Source organism: Borostomias antarcticus (genome assembly GCF_949987555.1).
Source record: "Borostomias antarcticus genome assembly, chromosome: 10".
Lineage (NCBI taxonomy): Eukaryota > Metazoa > Chordata > Actinopteri > Stomiiformes > Stomiidae > Borostomias > Borostomias antarcticus.
In genome coordinates this window covers 13,581,600-13,607,559 of record NC_140243.1, presented here as the reverse complement: position 1 = coordinate 13,607,559, position 25,960 = coordinate 13,581,600, and the positions used below count along the sequence as shown (strand labels likewise).

At 48.7% G+C, this 25,960-nt stretch overlaps 1 protein-coding gene across 1 annotated transcript; it reads right to left on the bottom strand.

Annotated features, from left to right (window-relative positions):
- Nucleotides 1-536: 536 nt before the first annotated feature.
- On the bottom strand, nt 537-25,960 carry ibtk (inhibitor of Bruton agammaglobulinemia tyrosine kinase). Its single transcript, XM_084445081.1, has 26 exons — nt 25,608-25,960; nt 25,392-25,488; nt 23,525-23,649; nt 20,545-20,655; nt 19,282-19,452; nt 18,974-19,091; nt 18,471-18,648; nt 18,188-18,311; nt 16,713-16,890; nt 16,132-16,285; nt 15,291-15,944; nt 15,057-15,143; nt 14,859-14,941; nt 13,771-13,808; nt 13,530-13,626; nt 13,161-13,262; nt 10,182-10,299; nt 9,852-9,912; nt 9,514-9,641; nt 7,296-7,417; nt 6,595-6,728; nt 6,257-6,516; nt 5,908-6,045; nt 5,515-5,697; nt 1,839-1,971; nt 537-1,679 (listed from the first exon to the last, which is right to left on the bottom strand). The coding sequence occupies exons 1-26, from the start codon at nt 25,932-25,934 to the stop codon at nt 1,554-1,556; spliced, it is 4,047 nt and encodes a 1,348-aa protein (XP_084301207.1). The 5' UTR covers nt 25,935-25,960; the 3' UTR covers nt 537-1,553.

Sequence of the window (25,960 nt, the reverse complement as noted above, 5' to 3'; positions counted from 1 at the left end):
AGTGATAACTGTTTCTGGAGCGCTCTGCCACTCTCCGCCTACTAATTAGATACTCTACCTGCAATCAGAGCTAATAAAACGGCTCCATCCCATCTTTCTTTCCAGTTGCAGCTAATGATACCACTCAGTCTTTCCCAGCCAGGGTCGGCCCTGCTCCCCACAGCAGGCCGCTTAATGGCCATTAGCACATGCAGAACAGGGCGTTCGTTAGAGAGAAATGAAATATTATTGGCATTACCCTCTTCCTCTCTCCTAATGTCCGTTTTCATATGCAGAGCAGGGCAGAGCAGAATGTCATATCTATTACGATCATTTAACACAGAGAGAAGTAGAGAGTTCGTCTCAGTGAGTGTGGCTGATTGTCTATGCCCACGCCACAGGGCCCCTTTGCATGGTGTAAATCACCATGCAGGTAGATCTGATATAGAGCACCAGAAATATGTGTAAAACACCACCCTCCCGCCCTGTCCTCCCCAAGCACAGTGTAGTCCAGGCTCAAACAGTCTGTCTGGACGTGTGAAAGACAGTAGTCAGGGTCACTGCACGGCACTCTTTATTGCCATTTCATTCCCACATCCTACAGAGAAAGGGGGGTGGGGTTATCTGGAGGAAGACTGCGGTTACCGGCCCAGGGCTGAGCTTAGGGGGAGGGTGGATGAAGGGGGGTTTAACTCATTGGCTCTTTAACTGAAAATAAACAATACAGCAACTAAATTACAACTGAAATAGAGCCAGGGCGAAGAGTTAGGAAGTTATTGTATGAGAAAAAAAAGTGTGTGTTTGTTTGTTTGTGTGTGTATGTATGTGTACGTGTGCCACAGGCTGGTAATAAGCTTAAACAAGGCACACTACATTCTCAATAGCCTGCACTTATACCACTTTGATAAAAGGAGGTTAGCTAGCCACCTCTCTACAATGAATTCCCTTTGAACAATCAGTATGCATCATCAAAAGGGCTTGGTCTTCCTTTCCCTCCTTTCCTTCCTTCCTCTCCTCTCCTCGCCCCTAGCTGGGCCTACAGCCTCTCATAGCTGATGATGCTCCACCTCTCCACCTCTCCTAATTGGCACTGAGCTTCTTCACCTCAACACCGCATGTCTGGCTACTGTAGATGTACAGTGAGCGTATCAGCAAACAGCTGAGCTCCTTCTTCTCTCTTCATTCTGACAGTATTTGGCTAAATCATGCAGATCACAGGTCCCAACACAAATAAACAAAAGTGCAGTAACCGACAAAAACACGAGATGAGCAGGAGAGGCCCAGGTACACCTGACCTCTGAACTCGCTTGCGGTTATGTTGTTTGAAGGTTTGACTTGTAGGTTCACGTATATTGTATGATACAGGTATGTTATAAGTATGTTGCAGGTATGTTATCTGAAGGGTGGAGGATTTCTAATTGGCAATGGCTTGTGTAGCAGTTATATTTTCACTGAATGGGTGTGTTGTCCGATGGGAGTGTGTATGTGTGTGTGTGTGCTGTCTGTGTCAGCTTATAGATGTGAGTATGCATGCGTGTTGTCTGACAGGAGTTCCTGTCTCCTCTGACAGGAGATCAGTGTTTGTTCCAGGTTGGCGTGGCGACAGGGCCCAGGCTGGACCTCTCCACCACGATCAGCTCCTCGGGGTTGCCACGGCCACCGTAGTGGACTAGCAGGTCCTGGATCGCCCACTCCTCAATCTGCGGGGAGAGAAGCATACTTAGTTGCACACACGTACGCACACACACGTACATACACACTCGTACACACACACACGTACACACACGTACGTACATACACACACGTACGTACACACGTACGTACACACACACACACACACACACACACACACCTCTTACCTGTATGAGTGCCAGTGGTTTCTCTCGGCTACGGATCAGGGCCGCCTCCTGCTGTTTCTCCTCCTCCAGGATGGAGGCAAAGGTTACCATAGCACCCACGGGGGGGCTTCCCACCACCCCCAGCACCCAGGGGCTGATGGGACAAGGATGGAGAGAGGGTTCAAGTATTGTCAGTAGTCAGTATCTTCATGGTGAAACATCCTGGCAAGAGCCGACATGACCCCAGTTGGAGGATTGACTTGAGAGGGGAAGTACCAACTTCTGCTAAAAACCCACAGACAAACGCCTCCCCAGTGCCATCTCAGGGCACCCTGACACGGACACACACACACACGTACACGCACACCCACACACACACAAACACACACACACACAATGTAACACTTGTGGTTTGCTATCTGCGAAAAACACCCTCTCTCACAGCTTTCACAAGGGGTCTACAAGTAAAGTTGCTGTGTATGCAAGGTTGTGTGTGCGCTCGCGCAATATTGTGTGTGTTTGTGTTTGTGTGCAGTACTGCTGCTTTACAGCCAATCCTTCACAGAGAAGTGTCGTTTTATCATGTCTCAACTCACCATCTAGTTGCTCAATCTCCTCTAGCCTGCTGTGTGTATGTATGTGTGTGTGCGGGAGGTACTGGATACCTTTAACCAGGGTTTTTCCCGGCTCAGAATGAGGCGGTTGTGGTACTGTAAGTGGGGTTTGCAGGTTCTCCCCCAGGAAATTTGGGGCATCAAAAGCCTCATTTCCGGCATTCTGGGGAATTTTCTATGCACTAATGTGCGCTTTATTAGCTTGTCTGCCCAACTATATTAGCCTACATTATCCAATTTCATCCATCCATCTTCCATCTTCATCCGCTTATCCGGGGTCAGGTCGCGGAGGCAGCAGTTCCAGCAGGGGGCCCCAGACATCCTTTTCCCTAGCAGCATCAACCAGCTCTGCCTGGGGAATCTTTAGCCGCTCACAGGCCAGTGCGGAGATGTAGTCCCGCCACCTGGTCCTGGGTCTACCCCGCGGCCTCCTCCCAGCCGGACACGCCTGGAACATCTCCCTAGGGAGGCGCCCAGGAGGCATCCTCACTAGATGCCCGAACTACCTCAACTGGCTCCTTTCGACGCAAAGAAGCAGCGGTTCAGTCATCCGAGTCTCTCCCGGATGACTGAACTTCTCACCTGATCTCTCAGGGAGACCCCAGCCACCCTCCGGAGAAAACTTATTTCGGCCGCTTGTATCCGTGATCTTGTTCTTTCGGTCATGACCCATCCTTCATGACCATAGGTGAGGGTGGGGACGAAGATAGACCGGTAGATCGAGAGCTTTGCCTTTTGGCTCAGCTATCTTTTCGTCACAACAGTGCGGTAAAGCGACTGCAGAACCGCACCAGCTGCTCCGATTCTCTGGCCAAACTCCCTCTCCATGGTTCCCTCACTCGTGAACAAGACCCCCAGATACTTGAACTCCTTCACTTGGGGTAAGGACTCATTTCCTACTTGTTTATTTATTTTTAAATAACAAATAGCCTAGAACTCGAGATCACAGATAGAAGCGGCCGAAATGAGTTTTCTCCGGAGGGTGGCTGGGGTCTCCCTGAGAGATCGGGAAAGACTCGGAGTAGAGCCGCTGCTACTTTGCATCGAAAGGAGCCAGTAGAGGTGGTTCGGGCATCTAGTGAGGATGCCTCCTGGGCGCCTCCCTAGGGAGGTGTTCCAGGCGTGTCCGGCTGGGAGGAGGCCGCGGGGTAGACCCAGGACCAGGTGGCGGGACTACATCTCCACACTGGCCTGTGAGCGGCTAAAGATTCCCCAGGCAGAGCTGGTTGATGCTGCCAGGGAAATGGATGTCTGGGGCCCCCTGCTGGAACTGCTGCCTCCGCGACCCGACCCCGGATAAGCGGATGAAGATGGATGGATGGATGGATGGATGGATGGATGGATGGATGGATGGATGGATGGATAGCCTTGAACATTTGTGAGGGCATATCACTGTAACTATAATGTACGGTTGTCATGTCAAACACAGTAGACCAGCGGTTTTATGCCAATGACTGGAGAAGAGGCTCCACACTCCCATAGAGAAAGCATTGTCTGTTCGATAACCAGAGCTTGATAACTAGATGCAAGTCAAGATATGGCTGTTTAGGCGTTATAGTCATGGCGGGAAAGCTTTCGTTTTCACCTCTACTGGAAACAGCACTGCATCAGAGTGTGTAACTAGCAAATTGTCTGAGGAAATAAGGTAACACCATAACAATTATGTGTACTCGCACAAATGCTCCCAATTGTATTTCGAGGTCGCACAGATTAAAAATGTACAACATAAATCACTGGGGGGAAAAAAGTACCTACTATGCAAAATGTGTGCAGGTTGGCAGGTCTTAGTGTTGTTGTTTTTTTGAGAGCTGGAGGCGGCACGAAATTTGACGGAGACGGCCGCCTCGTAATTCTCTATGCAGGAAAAACCCTGCCTATAACCCTTCCTATAACCCTTCTATAACCCTTCCTATAACCCTGCATATAACCCTTCCTATAACCCTTCCTATAACCTTTCCTATAACCCTTCTATAACCCTTCCTATAACCTTTCCTATAACCCTGCCTATAACCCTGGCTATAACCCTGGCTATAACCCTGCCTATAACCTTTCCTATAACCCTTCCTATAACCCTTCCTATAACCTTTCCTATAACCCTTCCTATAACCCTTCCTATAACCCTTCCTATAACCTTTCCTATAACCCTTCCTATAACCCTTCCTATAACCTTTCCTGTAACCCTTCCTATAACCCTTCCTATAACCCTTCCTATAACCCATCCTATAACCCTTCCTATAACCCTTCCTATAACCCTTCCTATAACCCTTCTATAACCCTTCCTATAACCTTTCCTATAACCCTTCCTATAACCCTTCCTATAACCCTTCTATAACCCTTCTATAACCTTTCCTATAACCCTTCCTATAACCCTTCCTATAACCCTTCCTATAACCCTTCCTATAACCTTTCCTATAACCCTTCCTATAACCCTTCCTATAACCCTTCCTATAACCCATCCTATAACCCTTCCTATAACCTTTCCTATAACCCTTCATATAACCTTTCCTATAACCTTTCCTATAACCCTTCCTATAATCCTTCCTATAACCCTGCCTATAGCCTTTCCTATAACCCTTCTATAACCCTTCCTATAACCTTTCCTATAACCCTTCTATAACCCTTCCTATAACCCTTCCTATAACCCTTCCTATAACCTTTCCTATAACCCTTCCTATAACCCTTCTATAACCCTTCCTATAACCCTGCCTATAACCCTGCCTATAACCCTTCTATAACCCTTCTATAACCCTTCTATAACCCTTCTATAACCCTTCTATAACCCTGCCTATAACCCTTCCTATAACCCTGCCTATAACCCTGCCTATAACCCTGCCTATAACCCTGCCTATAACCCTGCCTATAACCCTTCTATAACCCTTCTATAACCCTTCTATAACCCTTCTATAACCCTTCCTATAACCCTGCCTGAGAGAGGTTGCAGTGTTGCTGTCCAGACGTCGCAGGCTGATCAGAGATAACAGCACCATCACATGGACGAAACCGGAACCACGGTTGAAAGAAGTCATGGCTTTATGTGTGTGTGTGTGTGTGTGTGTGTGTGTGCGTGTGCGCGCGCTTCTTACCCGGCAGGCCTCTCTGGCTCACTGGGTTCCACAGCACATTTGAAGGTGACCTTCCTGGCTGCAGAGACCAGGGGGGCTCCCTGTCCACCGGGCGCCCCAGGACCCCCCTTGAAGCGACTCTCCTCCTCAGCTAAGAGATCCCTGAAGGAGCAGGAGGAGGGGGGGGACTGGACCCTGGTGGCCCTGAGGAGGAGGGAGGAGAAGGAAGAGACATTCAACAACTACGTCAGCCAACAGCTGGACTAACAGCTGAGGACGACCACTGTAGGTGCGTTTTTCCACCTCAGTACCAGCTGAAACACTCAAAGCATCCACCCCCCATCCCTCTAGAGCACCGCGGAGCTAAATGGAACGGTCTACTTCTCCAGTCTTGCGGCTAGCAGGAGAACCTACCAGGCCTTGCTGCTCTTGGGGGGCGTGGCCGTCGGCAGCGACTTGGACACAGGGCCCTCCGTGCTGCCCTCCTTGGTCGCCATGGCAATCATCCTCCTCTGTTTCTGAGAGAGTTTGGTGGGGGTGGGTGAGGCCTTGCTGTGGGGGGGGGGGGTTACAGTCATGTACCCGAACACACATCTGCCTGTTCATGACCCTCTGAACATGATCACATCTTTCGAGAGACAGAACCGCTGCTGAGTTCATGGTTATATTACATTTACACTTTGTGTTTTCTGAAAAAAGCATAATTACTATTTGTATTATGATTCTATTCCCCCACAGACACAGGCAAGGAGAGAGGACGTACGTGACGGGGCTCTTGGGCGTGGCCCCCTGGCTGCCCAGGGAGAGAGCCTCCATGTCCATGATCGCCCTGAGGTCCAGGACTGGGGGGGTCAGGGCAGGGCTGGAGGCGGCCCTGGGGATGGGCTCCGGGGCGGAGCTGCGCTGGGGGGCCCTGAGGATGGGCTCCGGGACGGAGCTGCGCTGGGGGGCAGAGAGGCTGTTCTTCAGGGTGGCGGGGGTGCTGGGGGGTGTCCTCATCCGCTGCGTTCCAGCCCTCTCGTCCTGCTCACAATAAAGCATCTCTGCTTAGTGTGTGTGAGTGTGTGTGTATGTGTGTGTGCGTGTGTGTTGTGTCAGTACCTCGGTCCTGTCGAGGCAGATGGGGGACTGCAGGTCTCGGGGGCTGCCCAGCCCCATGTAGCTGCCCTCGGAGTCTGACGTGATCATCTCCTGCAGGGACTCCATGGAGCTGGTCCTCCCTGCCTTCCCCAGACCTGGGGGGGACACACACTGGGTAATTGCGGGCAAGCTTGAGTGTCAATGGTGACCCTGTGACTGAGTGTAATGGAGTGTGTGTGTGTGTGTGTGTGTGTGTGTGTGTGTGTGTGTGTGTGTGTGTGTGTGTGTGTGTGTGATGGTAGAGTGTAATGGAGTGTGTGTGTGTGTGTGATGGTAGAGTGTAATGGAGTGTGTGTGTGTGTGTGTGTGTGTGTGTGTGTGTGTGTGTGTGTGTGTGTGTGTGTGATGGTAGAGTGTAATGGTAAATAAATGGTAAATGGACTGCACTTATATAGCGCTTTTCCACCTTAGCAGCACTCAAAGCGCTTTACAATGGCCTCTCATTCACCCATTCACACACACATTCCCACACCAATGGCGGTAGCTGCCATGCAAGGTGCTAACCTGCTCATTGGGAGCAATTTGGGGTTAGGTGTCTTGCTCAAGGACACTTCGACATGTAGACAGTTGGAGCTGGGATTCGAACCACTGACTCTTCGATCACTGAACGACCCGCTCTACCAACTGAGCTACAGCCGTAATGAGTGTGTGTGTGTACGTACAGGGAGTGGTTGTGGTGGGGGGGCTCTGGATGATGTCAGAGAGGTTGTACCCCCCAGAGCTGTCAGAGCGTCGCCGTGGTTTCCTCTTAGCTTTCATCTTAGCTCTCTTCAACAGGCTCTCCCTGGGGGGTGGGGGAGAAGAGCACCAGTGAAATACTCCCTCCGGTCAAAATCAAATTTTAAACTGAAAATACATATTTTAGTATTCAACACAGCGATGTTGGTCTGAAATAAGCAGTTTTGTAAAAAATAAAATAAACTAGAGGGGCTTGCACTCAGAGTGCAGACCTCTGCCCCTGCCCCCCCTCCCCTTTTTGAATTGGTTACTGTAGCACCACCTGTAGTTTCCTCTTTCTGCTTGACATCTTTCCTCTCCAATTTCCAAAACATTGCTAGTTTTGTGAAGACTTCCCATTCACATTCATTAAGAGCCAAGCAGAGCAGTAGTGGAGGGAGGAGTGGGCTGGTTCAGAGTCTGCAGTCAGTAGTTTACAAGATGTACATTTGAGATGGGAGTTATACAGCCAATGACATGTTAAATCTATAGTCTATGGGCGAGATATAGTTTTCTATGAAGGCAATCATTTTAATGTGCAGACACTTTATTTTCATCCACCTGAAAGTGTCTGCAGTTTACATTGAATGCTTGAAGTTTACATTATCGTTTAAATGCAAGTTGAGACTATATAACAGGTGTCACTGTGTTGCTTGGCAGTATTGCCTTTACGCTCACTTGCCCATGCTGTGTTCGATCTTGGCTGTACAGAAATCATCACACTTCACACTAACAGATAGTATACATAAAGCATTAAACATGGTAATTTAGCGGCTCTATTGAGGTAGCCTACAGAATGCATCGCTTCAACTATCCACACGAATGAGAAATATAACGTTATGGTGCATTCCATTTGTCTCGGGAGGTGCGAGTGGGAACTGGCAATGGTCACTCCCGAGGTGAGCGTTCCAGTTGCAACAGCTGATCTCGTTATCAACAGCTAACTAGTAGCTCTAGCCTTTGTTAGCAAACAAGTTGATAACAACGCACTAAGTGGTATTGTGCGCACAAAACACCATAATTAGCAATAGCTTTAGCAGCTTGTTTGTCGCTCTCTACACTGCAGCCAGTAGTCTGGTCAGGCGCAAGGCAAATTTTAAATATTGCTGATTTAAATAATAACACTGCTGCAGCATCGTCTTCCATCCGCAGGACAGAAAAATTATGGTAGGCGGGCTCTAGCGTTCTACTTTCCAGATTGAGCTGAAAAAGTAAATAGACACCAGCCTGTTGACGCGAGCATAACTGATCATGGCTGGATCATGGATGTATTATAAGAAGTGGATAAGGCATGCAAAGACATCGGCCCATTCAATCCAATGAAAGTTACTCAGTGGCGCATGAAGCAAGCCCCCACGACCAGGAATAGCCAGTTTTTGGCATAGTGGCTAAGCTCGGTATTGCAAGTGGCGCCAAGAACCTGAAACCTATGAGGAAAATGGAACCTAAATCCCCCACTACACTGAAGTTACAGTAATATGGGTACTGTAGAGCCACCTATGAATGAATCATGGTAAAAATCATGCATATCGGGCTGGTAGTTTTTGTTTAATCCTGTCCGCATGCAGACAGACACACACACACACACACACACACACACACATACAGGGGCGAAAACATTACCTCAAGGTAACAAAAGTCAAAATTAGTACAATCTGAATTATGTCTATGACATAGCAATGTCTTTGCTGACGTCCGTTCAATGCTGTTTGGTAGTTGATGCTACTGCAGCTACTGTAGCAAGCTATCTAGTCATTTTAATTTGCACTAGCTAGCTAGCTAACTATTCTAGCTTAATACATTCCTGTTACTGTCACAGACCACCATTGTTCAGCTGATCCGGCATAATAACTCCCTGGGGTGTTTTATAAACAATAACATTGCATGGTAGATTGTTACGCCCGCTACGCATATTCATTAGTGTCGAGAGTGAGTACCATCCTAAACTGAAAAGTTTAGCTGAACATGTACACCACCAACACTTTCACCTTGCAGGCGGGGGACTTTAAAATTAAGTGTAAAGACTCTCTTTATATACTAAAACAATATAACTACTGCCGCTCTCATTATTAAAACAGCCAGTGGATCCCAGTCTCAGTCCTGCTGACTAGGTCCAGCTGGCTCCATCTGCTGCTGTGACAGGCCTTCAGTACCACTACCGACCTGCTGCTGTGGTCCAGCTCTGACTCTGTTTTGGCACTGAAGGCCGAGTCCAGATCCTCCTCCTCATATAGGCTTAGGTCTGGGGCGTCTGGATAGGGGGTGATCACACGCTTCTGCATGGCAGGGATCTGCCAGAAGGGGCAGACCGACAAACAGACCGACAGACAGGGAGGGAGGCGGACAAACAGAGAGTAAAGACAGGCAGACAGACAGGCAGTAGGTTAGACAAACGCAGAACCACACACCTAATGGACCCTCAACGGAGCTGTCGGGTCTCCACAGTGCTTCCATGCACCACAAACAACCGCCCCGCCCCCCACCCCCAGACCCAGTCTCACCATCCTCCTGTAGGCAGCAGACAGCTCCAGCAGTACCTCATCACTGAGGATATCCAGCGCTCTGAGGGGAGGAGCCACACGACAGAAAACCGTTACACAGACAGACCATTCGATCGACCACACCTGGCCAGACCAGGCCAGGCCAGGCCAGGCCAGACCAGATCAGATCAGACCAGGCCAGGCCAGGCCAGGCCAGGCCAGGCCAGGCCAGGCCAGGCCAGGCCAGGCCAGGCCAGGCCAGACCAGGCCAGGCCAGGCCAGGCCAGGCCAGACCAGGCCAGGCCAGGCCAGGCCAGACCAGACCAGACCAGGCATACTGTAGATACTCACTTGGTCTCCAGCAGGGCGGCCATGTTGAGCACGATGAACTGCAGGCAAGAGAGTCTGAGCTGCTCTGCGTTGTACATGGCTGAGAACTCCAGCAGCTCCACAGCGTTCTTCAGAGTCACTGAAAGCATGGAGAGATGAGGGGGTTAGGGTTAGGAACCACAGGAGACTAGCACAGGAGATGAGTTTAGGAGACTAGCATAGGGGATGAGTTTAGGAGGCCAGCCAAGGAGACTAGCATAGGACACTAGCAGCACAGGAGCCAAAACATTAGAGATGCACCGATCCACTGTTTTTCAGTTCCGATCTGATTCCGATACCAGAATTTGGATATCTGCCGATACCGTTCCAATAACGATACCAGCGGTCTTTTTTCTTGAATTATTTCTCATTATCATTCATTTTCATTAACGTACACTTTATACACTTTGCACACACCATATTCTTACTGTATTGCTACTGTACTGCATTGAACTGTTTTTATTATTAGGATATCTTGCATCTTGTTGATGAAGAGCCAAAACATAATTTTACACATCAATATTACCCAACATATGGCTACTTGTATATTGGATGTAGGCCTAACAATGAAATAATCCTTGAATCCTACTTAGTTTATATATTCATTTTCTCATATCAGCACCCACTATCATCAAATAAAAAGTAATTGTAAAATATAATTAGTAAAATATAAGCATGGGATGAGACCCCCTGTCTGCTCTGTGCTCCTGTCACTCACTCCACACCTGCAACACAGTGGGTCTCAGCCTCAGTAGAGCAACGGTGTCATATTTCACTATGACATGACAAGAGTAAAGCCTCGGATACACTAGAAGACTTTCACAATTTTAACAGATTATGAAATGGGGAGTATCAACACTAGACGACTGGCTTCTGATGATTTTTGTATGACAACTGAAAAACTGGGTATCGCACATGTAACGACTGGACCAGGTGGTGACGAGTTTACACTACACGATTGCGTCCAGAATCTGCTCAAAAATATCAAACGTTTGATATGCTCCGACTCGCTCCGACTCGGATCGGGAGAAGTCTGTTCTTATCATACACTTGCCGATTTAAATCTGTACCCCTCATACACTTACAGATTTCTGTGCCAAATTGCCACTACGACTACCCCCAACTAGTGCAGACTGCTGCTGACTAGGACAGACTCGGCAGGATTGTGAATCGTGTATAAAATCGGGCATAATATCTTGTAGTGTATCCTCAGCTTAAGGAGAGGGAGAAATGGCTCTAGCTTACAGATTGCCTCATTAATGTTATCAGGTCCCCTATTAGCTTTGGATTTAAATCTGAAATATTGCTAAATAGGCGCATTTGCTTTTGGAAATCCTCCACCACTGTCTAGTGTTACCAACTCCAGCAGAGCATGCAACTCAAGATTTTCACTTTCGAACGTTCTTTGCAAACTATTTTAACACTTGCTTCAGCATAACGTTTGTTTCCGCATCAAACGTTTGCAAACATAAGCAAACAGTCTGAGAGGCAGGCTAGTTTGGTGAACTAGACGCTGGACTGAGGGAAATGTGAATTGTAGCCTATGATTGAATGAATGAATACCGGAGCTTGAGATGCTTGATTAAGTTTTATCACCACCCCTCGGAACATTGACTTGTTTGCTCCATGCACAGCTTGTTGTGTTTACCGTGCGAGGTGAGCGTGTTGCTTGCGCGTGACATCACATGCTGCGCACAGCATAGAAATGGATAGAATAGATTGGTTCCTATGGATCGGGCCTGATATCCGATCTAGTCATTTATTCAATATCGGGGCCAATAACCGATCTAAATATCGGATCGGTGCATCCCTACAAAACATAGGAAATGAGTTTAGGAGACAAGCATAGGAGACGAGCATAGTCTCAGAGAAGAATGAGAGGAGAGGTGGAGTGTGGGAGGAGAGAGGGATGAGAGGCGAGGTAGAGAGAGAGGGATGAGAGGTAGAGAGAGGGATGAGAGGAAGGCAGAGAGAGAGGGATGAGAGGAGAGGTAGAGAGAGGGATGAGAGGAGAGGTAGAGAGAGGGATGAGAGGTAGAGAGAGGGATGAGAGGAGAGGTAGATAGAGAGGGATGAGAGGAGAGGTAGATAGAGAGGGATGAGAGGAGAGGTAGAGAGAGGGATGAGAGGAGAGGTAGAGAGAGGGATGAGAGGGGGGCAGAGAGAGAGGGATGAGAGGAGGACAGAGAGAGGGATGAGAGGAGAGGTAGAGAGAGAGGGATGAGAGGAGAGGTAGAGAGAGAGGGATGAGAGGAGAGCAGAGAGAGGGATGAGAGGAGGGCAGAGAGAGGGATGAGAGGAGAGGTAGAGAGAGGGATGAGAGGAGAGGTAGAGAGAGGGATGAGAGGAGAGGTAGAGAGAGGGATGAGAGGAGAGGTAGATAGAGAGGGATGAGAGGAGAGGTAGAGAGGGATGAGAGGAGAGGTAGTGAGAGGGATGAGAGGAGAGGTAGAGAGAGAGGGATGAGAGGAGAGGTAGAGAGAGAGGGATGAGAGGAGGGCAGAGAGAGAGGGATGAGAGGAGGGCAGAGAGAGGGATGAGAGGAGAGGTAGAGAGAGAGGGATGAGAGGAGAGGTAGAGAGAGGGATGAGAGGAGAGGTAGAGAGAGGGATGAGAGGAGGTAGATAGAGAGGGATGAGAGGAGAGGTAGAGAGAGGGATGAGAGGAGAGGTAGAGAGAGGGATGAGAGGAGAGGTAGATATAGAGGGATGAGAGGAGAGGTAGATATAGAGGGATGAGAGGAGAGGTAGAGAGAGGGATGAGAGGAGAGGTAGAGAGAGGGATGAGAGGAGAGGTAGAGAGAGGGATGAGAGGAGAGGTAGAGAGAGGGATGAGAGGAGAGGTAGATAGAGAGGGATGAGAGGAGAGGTAGATAGAGAGGGATGAGAGGAGAGGTAGAGAGAGGGATGAGAGGAGGGTAGGGAGAGAGGGATGAGAGGAGAGGTACTGTAGAGTACGTACGGTTCTCAGTGATGGCCACCTCACACATCTCCTTCAGTCTGGTGATGAGCAGCTGGTCAGCCACCACCAACACGCTGCACACAAACTCAACATGCAGGGCCTCTGAGGAGAGGAGAGAGGAAGGAGAGGTGGAAGAGAGGAAGTGAAAAACATTTCAGTTACCTTTCCCTTTGTCAATATCACCAACCTGCCTCCCAATATATAGTATATACAGACTATTCATATAGATATCATATTCAGCTTCTTCTTGAACATAGTCTTGGCATACATATTACTTTGTTTGTTACAAAATCTGACAACCATTATCTTTCCATATGCAGATTGCCAGCATGTTTGAAGTGTACCTTGTGTGTGTGTGTGTGTGTGTACCTTTGACGGTGGGGGACTCGTCTGTGTAGATGTACTCCAGTATGACCTGCAGGATCGCTGAGCTGGTGGGCATTTCCAGAGCAGTGCAGGAGGTGGCCTGTAGGGGGCGCACCACAACAAGAATTGAACCTTCAACTGGCATATGAGTGGGGGTTTACATATCCGTATGTGCATTATGGTTGTATTACGCTGTGTTTATTAGATAACACTGGTTTGGCAGGAGTCCAGGATGTGGGCCTACCTCTATCCAGGGGTTCCCCAGCATACTGTGGAAGTACTCTGTGGGAAGCAGAGACAGAGACATTAGATATTAGCTTCCATGAGGCATACTTCTGGTACAGGATCAGGTGCCTCACAAAAACACACCTAATTAACCCTATCCTACGACAACACAACTAACTATCCCCTCTCCTACGACAACACAACTAACCCTAGCCCTACACTGTAGTTACATAGTTAGTATCTCACCCAGCCTCTACAACACCGTAGTTGCATAGTTAGTATCTCACCCAGCCTCTACAACACTGTAGTTGCATAGTTAGTATCTCACCCAGCCTCTACAACACCGTAGTTGCATAGTTAGTATCTCACCCAGCCTCTACAACACCGTAGTTGCATAGTTAGTATCTCACCTAGCCTCTACAACACTGTAGTTGCATAGTTAGTATCTCACCTAGCCTCTACAACACTGTAGTTACATAGTTAGTATCTCACCTAGCCTCTACAACACTGTAGTTACATAGTTAGTATCTCACCCAGCCTCTACAACACTGTAGTTACATAGTTAGTATCTCACCTAGCCTCTACAACACTGTAGTTACATAGTTAGTATCTCACCTAGCCTCTACAACACTGTAGTTGCATAGTTAGTATCTCACCTAGCCTCTACAACACTGTAGTTACATAGTTAGTATCTCACCTAGCCTCTACAACACTGTAGTTACATAGTTAGTATCTCACCCAGCCTCTACAACACTGTAGTTACATAGTTAGTATCTCACCTAGCCTCTACAACACTGTAGTTACATAGTTAGTATATCACCTAGCCTCTACAACACTGTAGTTACATAGTTAGTATCTCACCTAGCCTCTACAACACTGTAGTAACATAGTTAGTATCTCACCCAGCCTCTACAACACTGTAGTTACATAGTTAGTATCTCACCCAGCCTCTACAACACTGTAGTTACATAGTTAGTATCTCACCTAGCCTCTACAACACTGTAGTTACATAGTTAGTATCTCACCTAGCCTCTACAACACTGTAGTTACATGGTTAGTATCTCACCTAGCCTCTACAACACTGTAGTTACATGGTTAGTATCTCACCTAGCCGGGCACACAGCACACACTTGTGGCAGGGGAACTCCTTCCCATCCACAGACCTCAGAGTGACATCACACAGGTAGGAGCTGTGGACACACACACACACACACACACACAGATGAAACGAACAGCATATCTCTGCCTCTGTTATCATGACTCTACAACACAGAGGCTCCTCATCTTGTCTCCTCGCCTCCTCACCATTTCTTCAGGTTGAAGCGGGGCTTGTTACCAAGCTTCCTCTGGACCACGTTGATCCTCCCCCCCTCGAACTTCACACCATCCAGCCTGTCAAGACACGTCGGGTTATTAACATACATGGTTAGAAAAACACATGGACATACAGCCAAACAATACTTTACTACATAATAGTAACACACAACACAGCATAATAGTAGCACACAAGACCCTGCAGCTAGTGGAGAAAGTCCTCACCGTCTTGACAGGCTGCCTATGCCCAGCTTCTTGGCCACACCCTGTAAGGTCTTGACGGGGTTGGCTCCGCCCCCTCCGCCCTCTGGGGCGCCCATCTTGCCGGTCTTGCCCTTCTTCCCGGCGGGCTTGCCGGCCTTGCTCCTGGCCTTGTCCCCGTCGGCCCTGGAGGAGGGGGGCAGGGAGCGGTACACCTCCAGGGCTGAGCGCCCGCGCAGGCCCTCCTGGAGCCCCAGCTCCTGCAGGCTGGAGATCAGCTGCTCCTGGCCCCCCAGGTCCAGGCCGCAGTCCTGGGGAGAGAGGCGCGGCCGGGCCCCGTCCACCAGCAGCTCACAGCAGTCGGTGTACATGAAGGCCAGGGCGTGTTCCAGCATGTCGGCCGAGACCTTCTCCAGGACCAGGAGGTCGCAGCCCGACGCGTCTTCGCTCCTCCTCACCTCCCCCTCCTCCTCCTCCTCCCCGACGCAGCGCTCCGACAGCAGCTGCTTCCTGAAGAAGTCAGACCTCATGGACAGGATGTACTTGTGGGCGGCGAAGGTGCGGTCTCCGGCCTGCAGGGTGACGTCGTGGATGCTGTCCGTCTCGTCCGCCTCCTCCAGCAGGCCGCGGAGGTGCTGGGAGAAGAGGGAGGGGGAGACGGAGGGGATCTCGTACAGGCTGGGGGGGGGGGGGGGGGAGGGGAGGATGTGGTTCAGCGTTCTAAACTCTATAATCCAACAGTCTGTACAGCGTACAAGCTCCACAATCATAACATTCTAGCGTTCCATGATTCCACCATTCTCAATGTTCTACGTTCAACGTTTCACGGCCCATCCTCTCAGAGTTCTAAGCGGTGCTGGGGTACCTGGTTTTGGGGTCTGACTGTAGCACGCCAAAGTTGCGTCCCTTGGTATCCATGGTGATGCCGACAGCTCGGTGGATGTAGGGGAGCTTCTCCAGACGGATCCTCTCCTGTACCGTGCCCCCCTCGCCATGACCACACACCTCCACGCTGCCGTCTGGTCAACAGAAGACATGGAGGGATTGTGTGCCATCCTTGAAGGGCTAGTTTCCGCCAAAACAGATTAAAGCTAATCCTAGACTGAAAATGATTGATAAACCTACTCACTTTTAGACCAGGCTTAATGTGGGAGACCAGCCCATTAAAATGTAAAAGTGTATCAAGCAGTACTTGATAATCTGACACTGATGGTAGAGTCTGATTGTCTGATCATAGACCTTGATAATCTGATGATACACCTTGATAATCTGATACACCTTGATAATATGACACATCTTGATAATCTGATGACACACCTTGATAATCTGATGATACAGCCTGATAACAATCTGATGATACATTTTGATAATCTGATGATACAGCCTGATAATAATCTGGTGATACATCTTGATAATGATCTGACAGTGCAGCAGCTTGTTACGTACCTTTCCTGTCACAGATCTTCCTGGACTCCCCCAGCCAGTGACCGCTGAAACCCTCCCCATCCTGGGTGATGAACACCAGGCTGTTCCTGCTCATCGCCATGTCTGACATGAACACCTGGCGCCCGTATGCCCAACGCACCTGTCTGACTGCACTGCTGCTGGAACGCCAGCAGAACACCTGGGGGGTTAGAGGGTGAGAGGGTGAGAGAGAGAGAGAGAGAGAGAGAGAGAGAGAGAGAGAGGGGGGGGGGGGGGGTGAAGATGGAGAGTTAGCCACTAAGAAGGTGACATACCTTTCTTTTCTTTTTTTTGCCTGCTATCTGGTTACTGGTGGGATTTTCATTACAGTACTGTAGGCCTACTTGCATTTAAATCGGTCATAATAAACATGTAGGCTACTGTATCCTACTGTGAATAAAAACAGAACTGTATGTAGACCTACATGTTGCCTGTAGGCTGTAGCCTACTGTCACGTTTCATTTCTTTGTTACTTTAATGTCGACCGCAAAACGCAAACGAGTCTGCTGCGCGAGAGCTGCATTCCTTGGTAGCCAGAAAGCGTGTCAGCAACCTAAAGCAGCATCCGAGTCATTTTTCGTTCCCAGTTAATGGACTTCAGGAACACAGACGTGTTGTAAGCATGTAGATTAGCCTACTAGGCCTATTTGTTAAATAATAGCCTACAGCCTATAGCCGTTAGCCTACATTGGTTGTTTTAGAGACTTTCCTTTAGGCTGCAATAGCCTAAGACACGACAACTTGTCTGTCATTTCATTTATTTATTTATTTATTTATTTATTGATTATCATTTGCTCTAATTGTTCTAATGTTGGGTTGTTTTTAGGCTATACCATTTTGTTCTGCGAATACAGTAGACTATCGATGCAGCGTAGGCCTCATTTGAGAATAAAGTAGGATACTGTATTTGATCAAAGCATGCACTCAAGTGGGAATTTGTTTATTTTATTCTAAGCTACTGTAGGCCTATAGGCTAGGCTGTATGAGTTTAGTTGGCTATTTGATTGCAATTTTGATGCATTTTCACAAGTAATTAAGGGTATTTATCGGTGTATTATGAGTCTATATGAAACAAGTATACCACTTATTGAATTTGGTGCATTTTAAAATAAGTTTCAGTCATCCGGACATTTCAGAGATACGAACGACCTTCGGTCCCGTTGGGTTCGGATAAGTGGGGTCCTACTGTACTGTATATAATTGTTTATTATTTTATATACTGTAACAATTTTCCGCAATACAGTATCAATACAAAGTTTTTGCACAAGGAAAATATACAGAGCAAGACAGGGAATAGACATAGATATATAGAATTAAGGATAGAATTCAGTCATAGATACTGTACATAACATGTCCTGTCTGACATTTGTTCTATATGCCAAGGACATGGGGAAAAAAAAGTATAAACTTAAAAACTTTCCAAATGCTGGACAATAAAGCTTGTTGAATCTACCTACCCTGCCAGCCTGGTCCAGAGCCAGGATGACCACCTTCTCCCCCCCACCCTCGTTCAGAACCTGGGGGTCCACACGGTGGTCCAGACTGCCTCCACTCACCAAAACCTTCCGGATATTTAGCTGTCTGAAGGTGGGGGAGGAGAGTGGAATGAGAGGGGAGCGGGGGGGGGGAGGAACAGAGGGAATCACATATGTGCTCATTTCAATTTCATTTTAAGAGTCAATTTCACAGATGAAGTCTGACTCATAGCTGGTGTATTGCGGGCGTGTGGGCGGAGCCGACCTGGCCAGCTTCTTGCACTGGTAGTCAGCCAGCAGGTACACATCTCCCTTCTCCGTCACCACTACCGTCGCACCGTTACTGGCCGCTGCCATAGCGATGGTCACGTCCTTGTGGTGCAGAGCGGAGACCTGGCGGGGGGCTGGCACACACTTGTCCCCATTAGGGTCCAGCAGGTACCCTGGGGGGGTCAGGGGGCAAAGGTCAGCAGGCAGGTGGGTTCAGGGGTCACAATCAGGGAGATGTAAGAGGAAGTGGGGGGTTCTACAGTCCAGTATGACAAATGTTCAGAAGTTATTTTACAGATTCTGAATTGATCAAGCATGCACAGGTGTGTGGTAACTAGATTATAACCCTCCCAAGTGTGTAGATAGCTAGCAGTTATTAGACAGTAGCTGTCCCGGATGTGTCTCACCCAGCTGTCCTCCATTCAGCCCCATGGTGTGAATAGTAACCCAGATTATAATCCAGATGGTAACCGCCTCAGGTGTGTGTGTGTGTCTCACCCAGCTGCCCTCCATTCAGCCCCATGGTGTACACCGCCTCCCTGGTCCACAGCACCGTGTGGAACCTTCCTGCTGCCACTCCAATCACTGTCCTGCCTTTCAGCGTCTTGGAAAATACCTGCATCCCATTGGACAAGGCCGAGGTCAGTTAGCAACCAATCTGAACCACAGGAAGGTTTCCCAGACTTATCCCAGCCTTGTCAGCGGGCATTCTAATACAGGACCAGGCTTCACCTGGACCCTAAACGAGATAAAAGACAGGTAAGGCCAGGAAACCGGGTAGGTACTAGGTAGCTCCGCTCGCTTACCTGTTTGGGCACATGGCTGCCAGCGGGGGGCGGGGACAGGCCCAGCTGATGGGAGGAGTTTAGTCCGAAGGTGTAGACGTATCCCTCTTCTGTCAGAACCACGGTGTGGTCCCTGGCTGCCGCCACCTGGGACACCTGGTGAGAAAGTAGAGCCTCCACCACCTTGGGCACCTGGGCGCAGACAGCAGAGTAGTAGTATACATGTAGGAAGTGTAGCATATAGTACAGACTGAGCAGCTAAGTGTGCTGGTACCCCATGTTCCAGGGTTAGTACAGAAGTGTAGTAATAGTGTAATATATTATAGTAAAGTAAATATAGCTAGTTAGTGTTAGAGATGCACCGATCCACTTTTTCTAAGTTACGATCCGAATCCGATACCTGAATTTGGATATCTGCCGATACTGATCCAATACTAGTGGTCTTTTTTCTTGAATAATAATAATAATTTATTATTAACTTAATTATTATCATTATAATACACTTTATACACACCATTTTTCTGTACTGTATTGTATTGCATTGAGCTGTTTTTATTATTAGGATATCTTGTATATTGTATCTGACTATATGTTCATGTTCGCGTATCAGTGTTCCCGTTCATCAAATAAAAATAACTAATTAGTAAACTATAAGGGATGAGACCCCCTGTCTGCTCTGCTCTCCTGTCACTCACTCCACACCTGCAACAGAGTGGGTCTCAGCATCAGTAGAGCAACGGTGTCATATTTCACTATGACATGACAAGAGTAAGGAGAGGAAAAAATAGCTCTAGTTTACAGTTTGCCTCATTAATGTTATCAGGTTCCCTATTAGCAATGGGTTTAAATCCAAAATATTGCCAAATAGGCATTTTTGCTTTTGGAAATCCTACGCCACTGTCTAGTGTTACCAACTCGAGCAACGCCAGACTTTCACTTTCACTCGTTCAAACATTCTCTGCAAACTATTTTGAACTTTGTCCAATGAACGTTTGTTTTCACACCAAACGTTTGCAAACATAAGCAAACAGTCTGAAAGGCAGGCTAGTTTGGTGAACTAGACGCTGCACTGAGGGAAATGTGAATTGTAGCCTATGATTGAATGAATGAATGAATGAATGATTGAATAAATGAATACCGGAGCCCTTTCACTTCATCTGGATCAGTACGTGGATCGGCGACATCAGGCCGACACCTGATCCGTGAACCACGCCCCTTTCGGAGCCCGATCCTAGATGGGATCGGTCCCATGTCTAGTTAGTGTGGTGTATCATGTATACTAACCAGGTAGGTGTGCTCGTCCCCGTGGCCCAGCCGTCCTCCCTGCCCGTGCCCACAGGTGAACACCTCCCCCTTCTGAGACAGGAACACGGAGTGGAACTTACACAGCACCACCTGGGGGGAGACACGGCATGTGTGAGAGTTGTGTATTGTTTGTAAGTAAGTAAGTAAGTAAGTAAGTAAGTAAGTAAGTAAGTAAATAAATAAGTAAGTAAGTAAGTAAGTAAGTAAGTAAGTAAGTAAGTAAAGTAAAAGTAAGTAGGTAAGTAAGTAAGTAAAACTGTATTTATAGAGCGCTCTTCTCAGCACGAGTGCACAGAGTGCTTTACAGTGGAGAATTGTGTAATCATGACGATGTGGTCGTGTGGCCAGCGTGGGTCGGGCCGGGCGTGGTCTCTCCAGGTGCGGGGCCAGGCCCTCCCGTAGTCCTGGTAGCTGCCCCAGGCCATGGGCAGAAGTGGATAGGCAAACATCATTACTAATGCATCACTCCCCTCAGGATCTCAATAGGGCACGGGGATGTTTCCTGGAGTATCACTTTGATATACACACACACACACACACACACAAACACTTCAGTGTGGGCCATTTAATTAAAGGATGTCATTCTGGGATTAATATTTAACATATCAGCACCTGTAGGACTAGGCATGGAGGACAAAGCCTGTTTGTGGGTGTGTCGGAGGGCAGTGGGGGGGTCTCTGGAAGGTCGTGAAACAGGATATACCCCCCGCCCCCCCCCCCCCCCCCCCCTCGCCTGAAGTGGCCTATTATGACTCTCCTCTCCTCTTCATCTGCTCTTCATCTGCCTCCGTCAGCAGGACACCAGGACTGGGATTAGGACTCTAGAATTGGGTTCAGGCTATGGTGGAGACAATTACTCAGTAGTCCCACACTGCCTAGACCTAAACACTGGAGTCATCCACTCTAGAGGTGTAGTCTAAACAAACAAAGCATGTCTAGAAATGATGTTCCCCTGACTTCAGAAGCGGAGCGGGCACCAGGACTAGTCAAACCCACCACGGGTCTGCAAGCGTGGCCCCCCTCTGATCTGGCGCTATGCTGCTACAACAACAAAGAAGTACGGCACAACACAGAACAGAACAACGAAGACAGAAAACACACACGCGCACCACAACAAAACGCCAGGGCAGTTTAGGACTGGGCTGCCCAGGGTAGGGTAGGACAGGAAAGCCAAGCACAACAATGCAGGGCTGGGCAAGACACGGCATACAGCTGACTACACACAGTTGATCCATAGCACTACACACAGCATCGCACCCATAGAATCACACTTTGGACCGGACTACACACCGCCTGCTATAGGAAAGGACAGCAGACGGGGCCACCGGGCTCACATACCTGCGCTGCCCCTCCCCTCTGCCCCCCTCACTCAGCAGACCACTCTCACGGGATTAGCGAATACTGTGCTGGCCTCATATCTCATAGCATATCCACACTGAAAGGATGACAATATACTAGTAGTGGAACACGGCTCATATTACACACGCTGACCACCTTGCCTTGCTGCGCCCATCAGACCGGCCCGAGCAGACCAGGATGTGAACCCAGAAACCGTCTCGGAGGTGTGCTAATCCAGGATCAGGTGTCCCCTCTGTCCATATCATCGTCTCATTTAAAAAGGCTAAGGTGATTCCAGGTCAGCGCTCCCAAGTCCCGGTCCCGTTGAGAGCGTTAACAGTCCTAGTTCGCACCCGTCTGGTTTTAACACCTGGCTGGATGTGTGACCAGCCAATTAAGAGGAGGACCAGGGACAAACATGGTTTCATTTCTACCAATGCCGGCCCCCCCCCCCACCCATGGAGGGAAGCCTGTTGTGAGCCAGGGCCCCCGGGGAGGTGCTGTTTTTCAGGGGGACCTAGGTGAGGACACGTCCTGGAAGTCCCAGCTGGGACGCCGTTCTCTCTAGGTAACCCTGGTTGTCGTCATAGAGGGGGGGGTTGATCACCCAGGAGACTGGGGGTGTTTAAGGTGGGGAAGCCCTGATTTGTGGCCTCGCAGGTAGCTAGATAACCTACTGCATCTCAGGCTGCTAGGTGACCAACGCATGATGCTGCCGCTGTCCCAAAACTACAGACCAGTATCCCTTCTTTCCTTTCTATCCAAAACCCTTCAGCATCTGTGTTTAACAAACCCTCCTAAGATCTCTCACAGAACAACCTCCTCGTCCCCCAGCGATCTGGCTTCAGTCTACTGGGACTGCTCTCCTTGCTCTAAGAGAGCACACACGTCCTGTCCTATGTAGGGGTGCGACCTATGCTCACCCCCCCCCTCGCCCCCCATTGCTCTCTATAAAGCACATTGTGTTGCCTGTGTATGAAATGCGCTATACAAATAAAGTTTGATTTGATCTCCACACAGCCAGAGATTCCTCCCTCTCCTCAGTTGTCAATCTTCTGGATTTGGCAAAATTCAACACAGGGTATCGCCAGATAGATACTTCTCTACACGCTCTCAGTCTCCCAGGCAGCTGCATTGTGGACTCGACGTGGAGTCGCCACGGTGGCGGCAGCCTGACATTAATGCTTGGATGTCTGTGAACCATCTCAAGCTTAATCAGGACAGAGCTGCTCTTCTCCCGGGAAAAGACGGCCCTTTCCGGGTCTTTTCCATCACTATTGAGAACACCACTGTGTCCCCCTCCCAGACAGCCAAGAACCTTGGGGCTGTCTGGGACCTAACCTGTAGCCTCTCAGGCTGCCAGCTAACCTGTAGCCTCTCAGGCTGCCAGCTGACCTTTAGCCTCTCAGGCTGCCAGCTGACCTTTAGCCTCTCAGGCTGCCAGCTGACCTTTAGCCTCTCAGGCTGCTAGGTAAGCTGCTAGCTAACCTTCGGCAGAGCGTCCAGACAGCCGGCAATTATGTCATATTCTCTTTGCCGTCCATGGAAATAGTGGGTACAAGCGTCAGGTTGGTAGTAGTTCAACCGAGGGCAGAGCTTGTGGAGGGGCTAGTCTGTTCACCTGTTTGATGTAGACCGCAGTCCTGGCAAAAATATCCACAATCTCAGGGTGCTGCCGGCTCTCCTGGTTCCTATGACCCAGGCTGAAGTTGGTGTTGTTGCCCCAGGTGTACACCTCCGTAGGGTCTGGGAGGGGAAAACGAGCATTAACAGACAGTTACTACCCCAGCTGCCTGAGAGGTCATCTCTACTGTACTTCATGTGAGCAACAGGACTAGAACAGAACAGACCACAGGAAATACACCACCATAGTCTCACTATAACACAGCAGGAAATATAGTGTATAGATTGGCACTAGGGCTGTACGATATATCGTTTACGTATCGCCATTGCGATGTGCGCTTGCGCAACAGTCACATCGCTGGGCCTGCAATTTTTCTCCTGCTATGTAGTCCAACTCAAACACGTCATGATAATTCAAAATTCAATACTAATTTTCCGCAGTATTGATACTTTCTGCACTATCGATACCAGCTGGCTTTTTCTCTCTCTCTACTCTGACCTTTGGAAATTGCGTTTTGACTATTATAATGCATAAAAGAATAACATAGAACAGCTTAGAATAGCAGAACATATTCAAATCGAAAATAATTATTTATATGTATATATATATATATATATATATATATCCTTACAAAATGAAATACAGATAGGCCTACTTTTTACAATGCTGTGCAACCGTGCATTTTAGAGAGATTGGGCTGGACTTTGGTCAGCAGCATCCTGCTCAAAATACGCTCCCGCGGCTATGTTTGGAAGCAATCAGTCATCAGTCTTATAAATCATATAATTAGGAAACTCGTAGTCTATTTTATCAATGTTGTATAGCATATAGCCTATTTTTGTCTTGTCTATTTTTTGTAGTTTGCAAAGAACGTTCACGAAGGAAAGTGAAAGGGCTGAGGGCTGCTCAGTTGGTTACTCTAGACGGCGGCGGAGTATTTCCAAAAGCAATATTTCAGATTTAAACCCAATGCTAATAGCTGGGGAACCTCATAATATCAATGAGGCAATCTGTAAACTCTGGAGCTCGTCATGCCGTAACGTGAACACCGTTGCTCTGTGCTGCGACCCACTCTGCTGCGCGCGGACAGAGTGAAGGAGAGGATCAGTAGACTGGCTCCCGCCCCTGAATCTGAATAGCAATTCAATCTGAGTGTCAGACTAGTGGAGCCGAGCAGACACTTTCATCTTATAATTGTAGCCTCCAAAGCTTATTATTTTACAAAGAAGAGTTTTGTAAATTAACTTAATGAATAAAATAATACAATATATATGTAATGTATTTAGTTTAAACAGTTCACATTCCTGCTCTGCCTCAGCAGACAGCAAACACTGAGATCAGTAGGCTACACCTGACATGTATTATTCCATTAGCCTACTTTTCCTGGTGTTTTAGATTTGTGCCGTGGTATCGTTTCAGTATCGGCATCAAGATATTTTTAGCAGGTATCGTATCGAAGTTGAAATTTTGGTATGCCCTACATTTGGTCTGTCTGACATAACATGAATGATTCAGACCAATCACCGCTGGAAGGCGAGCACAAGTCAAGTAAAATGAAAATGAAAGAGAAAGGGGACGATTTAGTGGTTAAAAGAAAGTCAACGTCTGACATTAGGCGTTACTTCGGCTACAGAAAGACTGATGTAGCATCAAGCCTGGCGACAGCACAGGTAGCAATTAACAAGATTAGAGAAGATGACAAGAACTAATTGGGGGCTCCCACGCCTTGTTTTACATATCGCAAAAAAGTGTATTGCTGCAATGTATGTTTTTGTTAATATCATGCAGCCCTAATTGGCAACCCCCCCCCCCCCCCCACCACTGCTCCCCTCACCCCCTCAACCCCCCCATACCACCCCCTCACCTGTGTTTCTGAATACCACGTGTGCAGGTCGGTCCTTCATGGTGAGGTCCAGGACAGACAGACCCTCCTTATCCTGGGTAGACAGGAGCCCGCCATGCTGCAACACACAACCAACCCTAGAACCACAGTCCTACTTGAACAGCACGCACACGCACACGCACACACACCACACAACACACACACACACACACACACACACACACACACTAGACCCACCTTGACCAGGGACACAAGGCATTCAATGTGTCCATAGAAGGCGCTGCGGTGCAGGGCGGTCCAGCCGGACTCCTTGTCCTTCACCATTAGATCGGCCCCTCGGCTCTCCAGCAGCCACTCCAGCAGGGCCCTCTTCCCCAGCGAGGCGGCCAGGTGCAGGGCGGTGCGGCCAAACCCGTCCCTCAACGTGGCGGCGTTGTGGCAGTGGGCAGTCAGGAAGGCCCGCAGACGGCCCTCTGAGCTGCCCGTCAGAGCTGCCACCACCTCGTCAGCGTGCCGCAGGGAACGGCATTTTGGCGTGCAGTCTGGCAGCATCACCAGGCTCATCTTGACCGCTGAACTCTGGCTCAAAG

Bases quoted from the DNA above. Each gene is read 5' to 3' on its own strand.
- ibtk (XM_084445081.1), bottom strand. From the start codon at position 25,934: ATGAGCCTGGTGATGCTGCCAGACTGCACGCCAAAATGCCGTTCCCTG. The intron at 6,517-6,594 runs GTACTGACACAA...TATTGTGAGCAG, and splicing joins TCTGCCTCGACAGGACCGAG to GACGAGAGGGCTGGAACGCA. The intron at 1,680-1,838 runs GTAAGAGGTGTG...CTCTCCCCGCAG, and splicing joins AACCACTGGCACTCATACAG to ATTGAGGAGTGGGCGATCCA.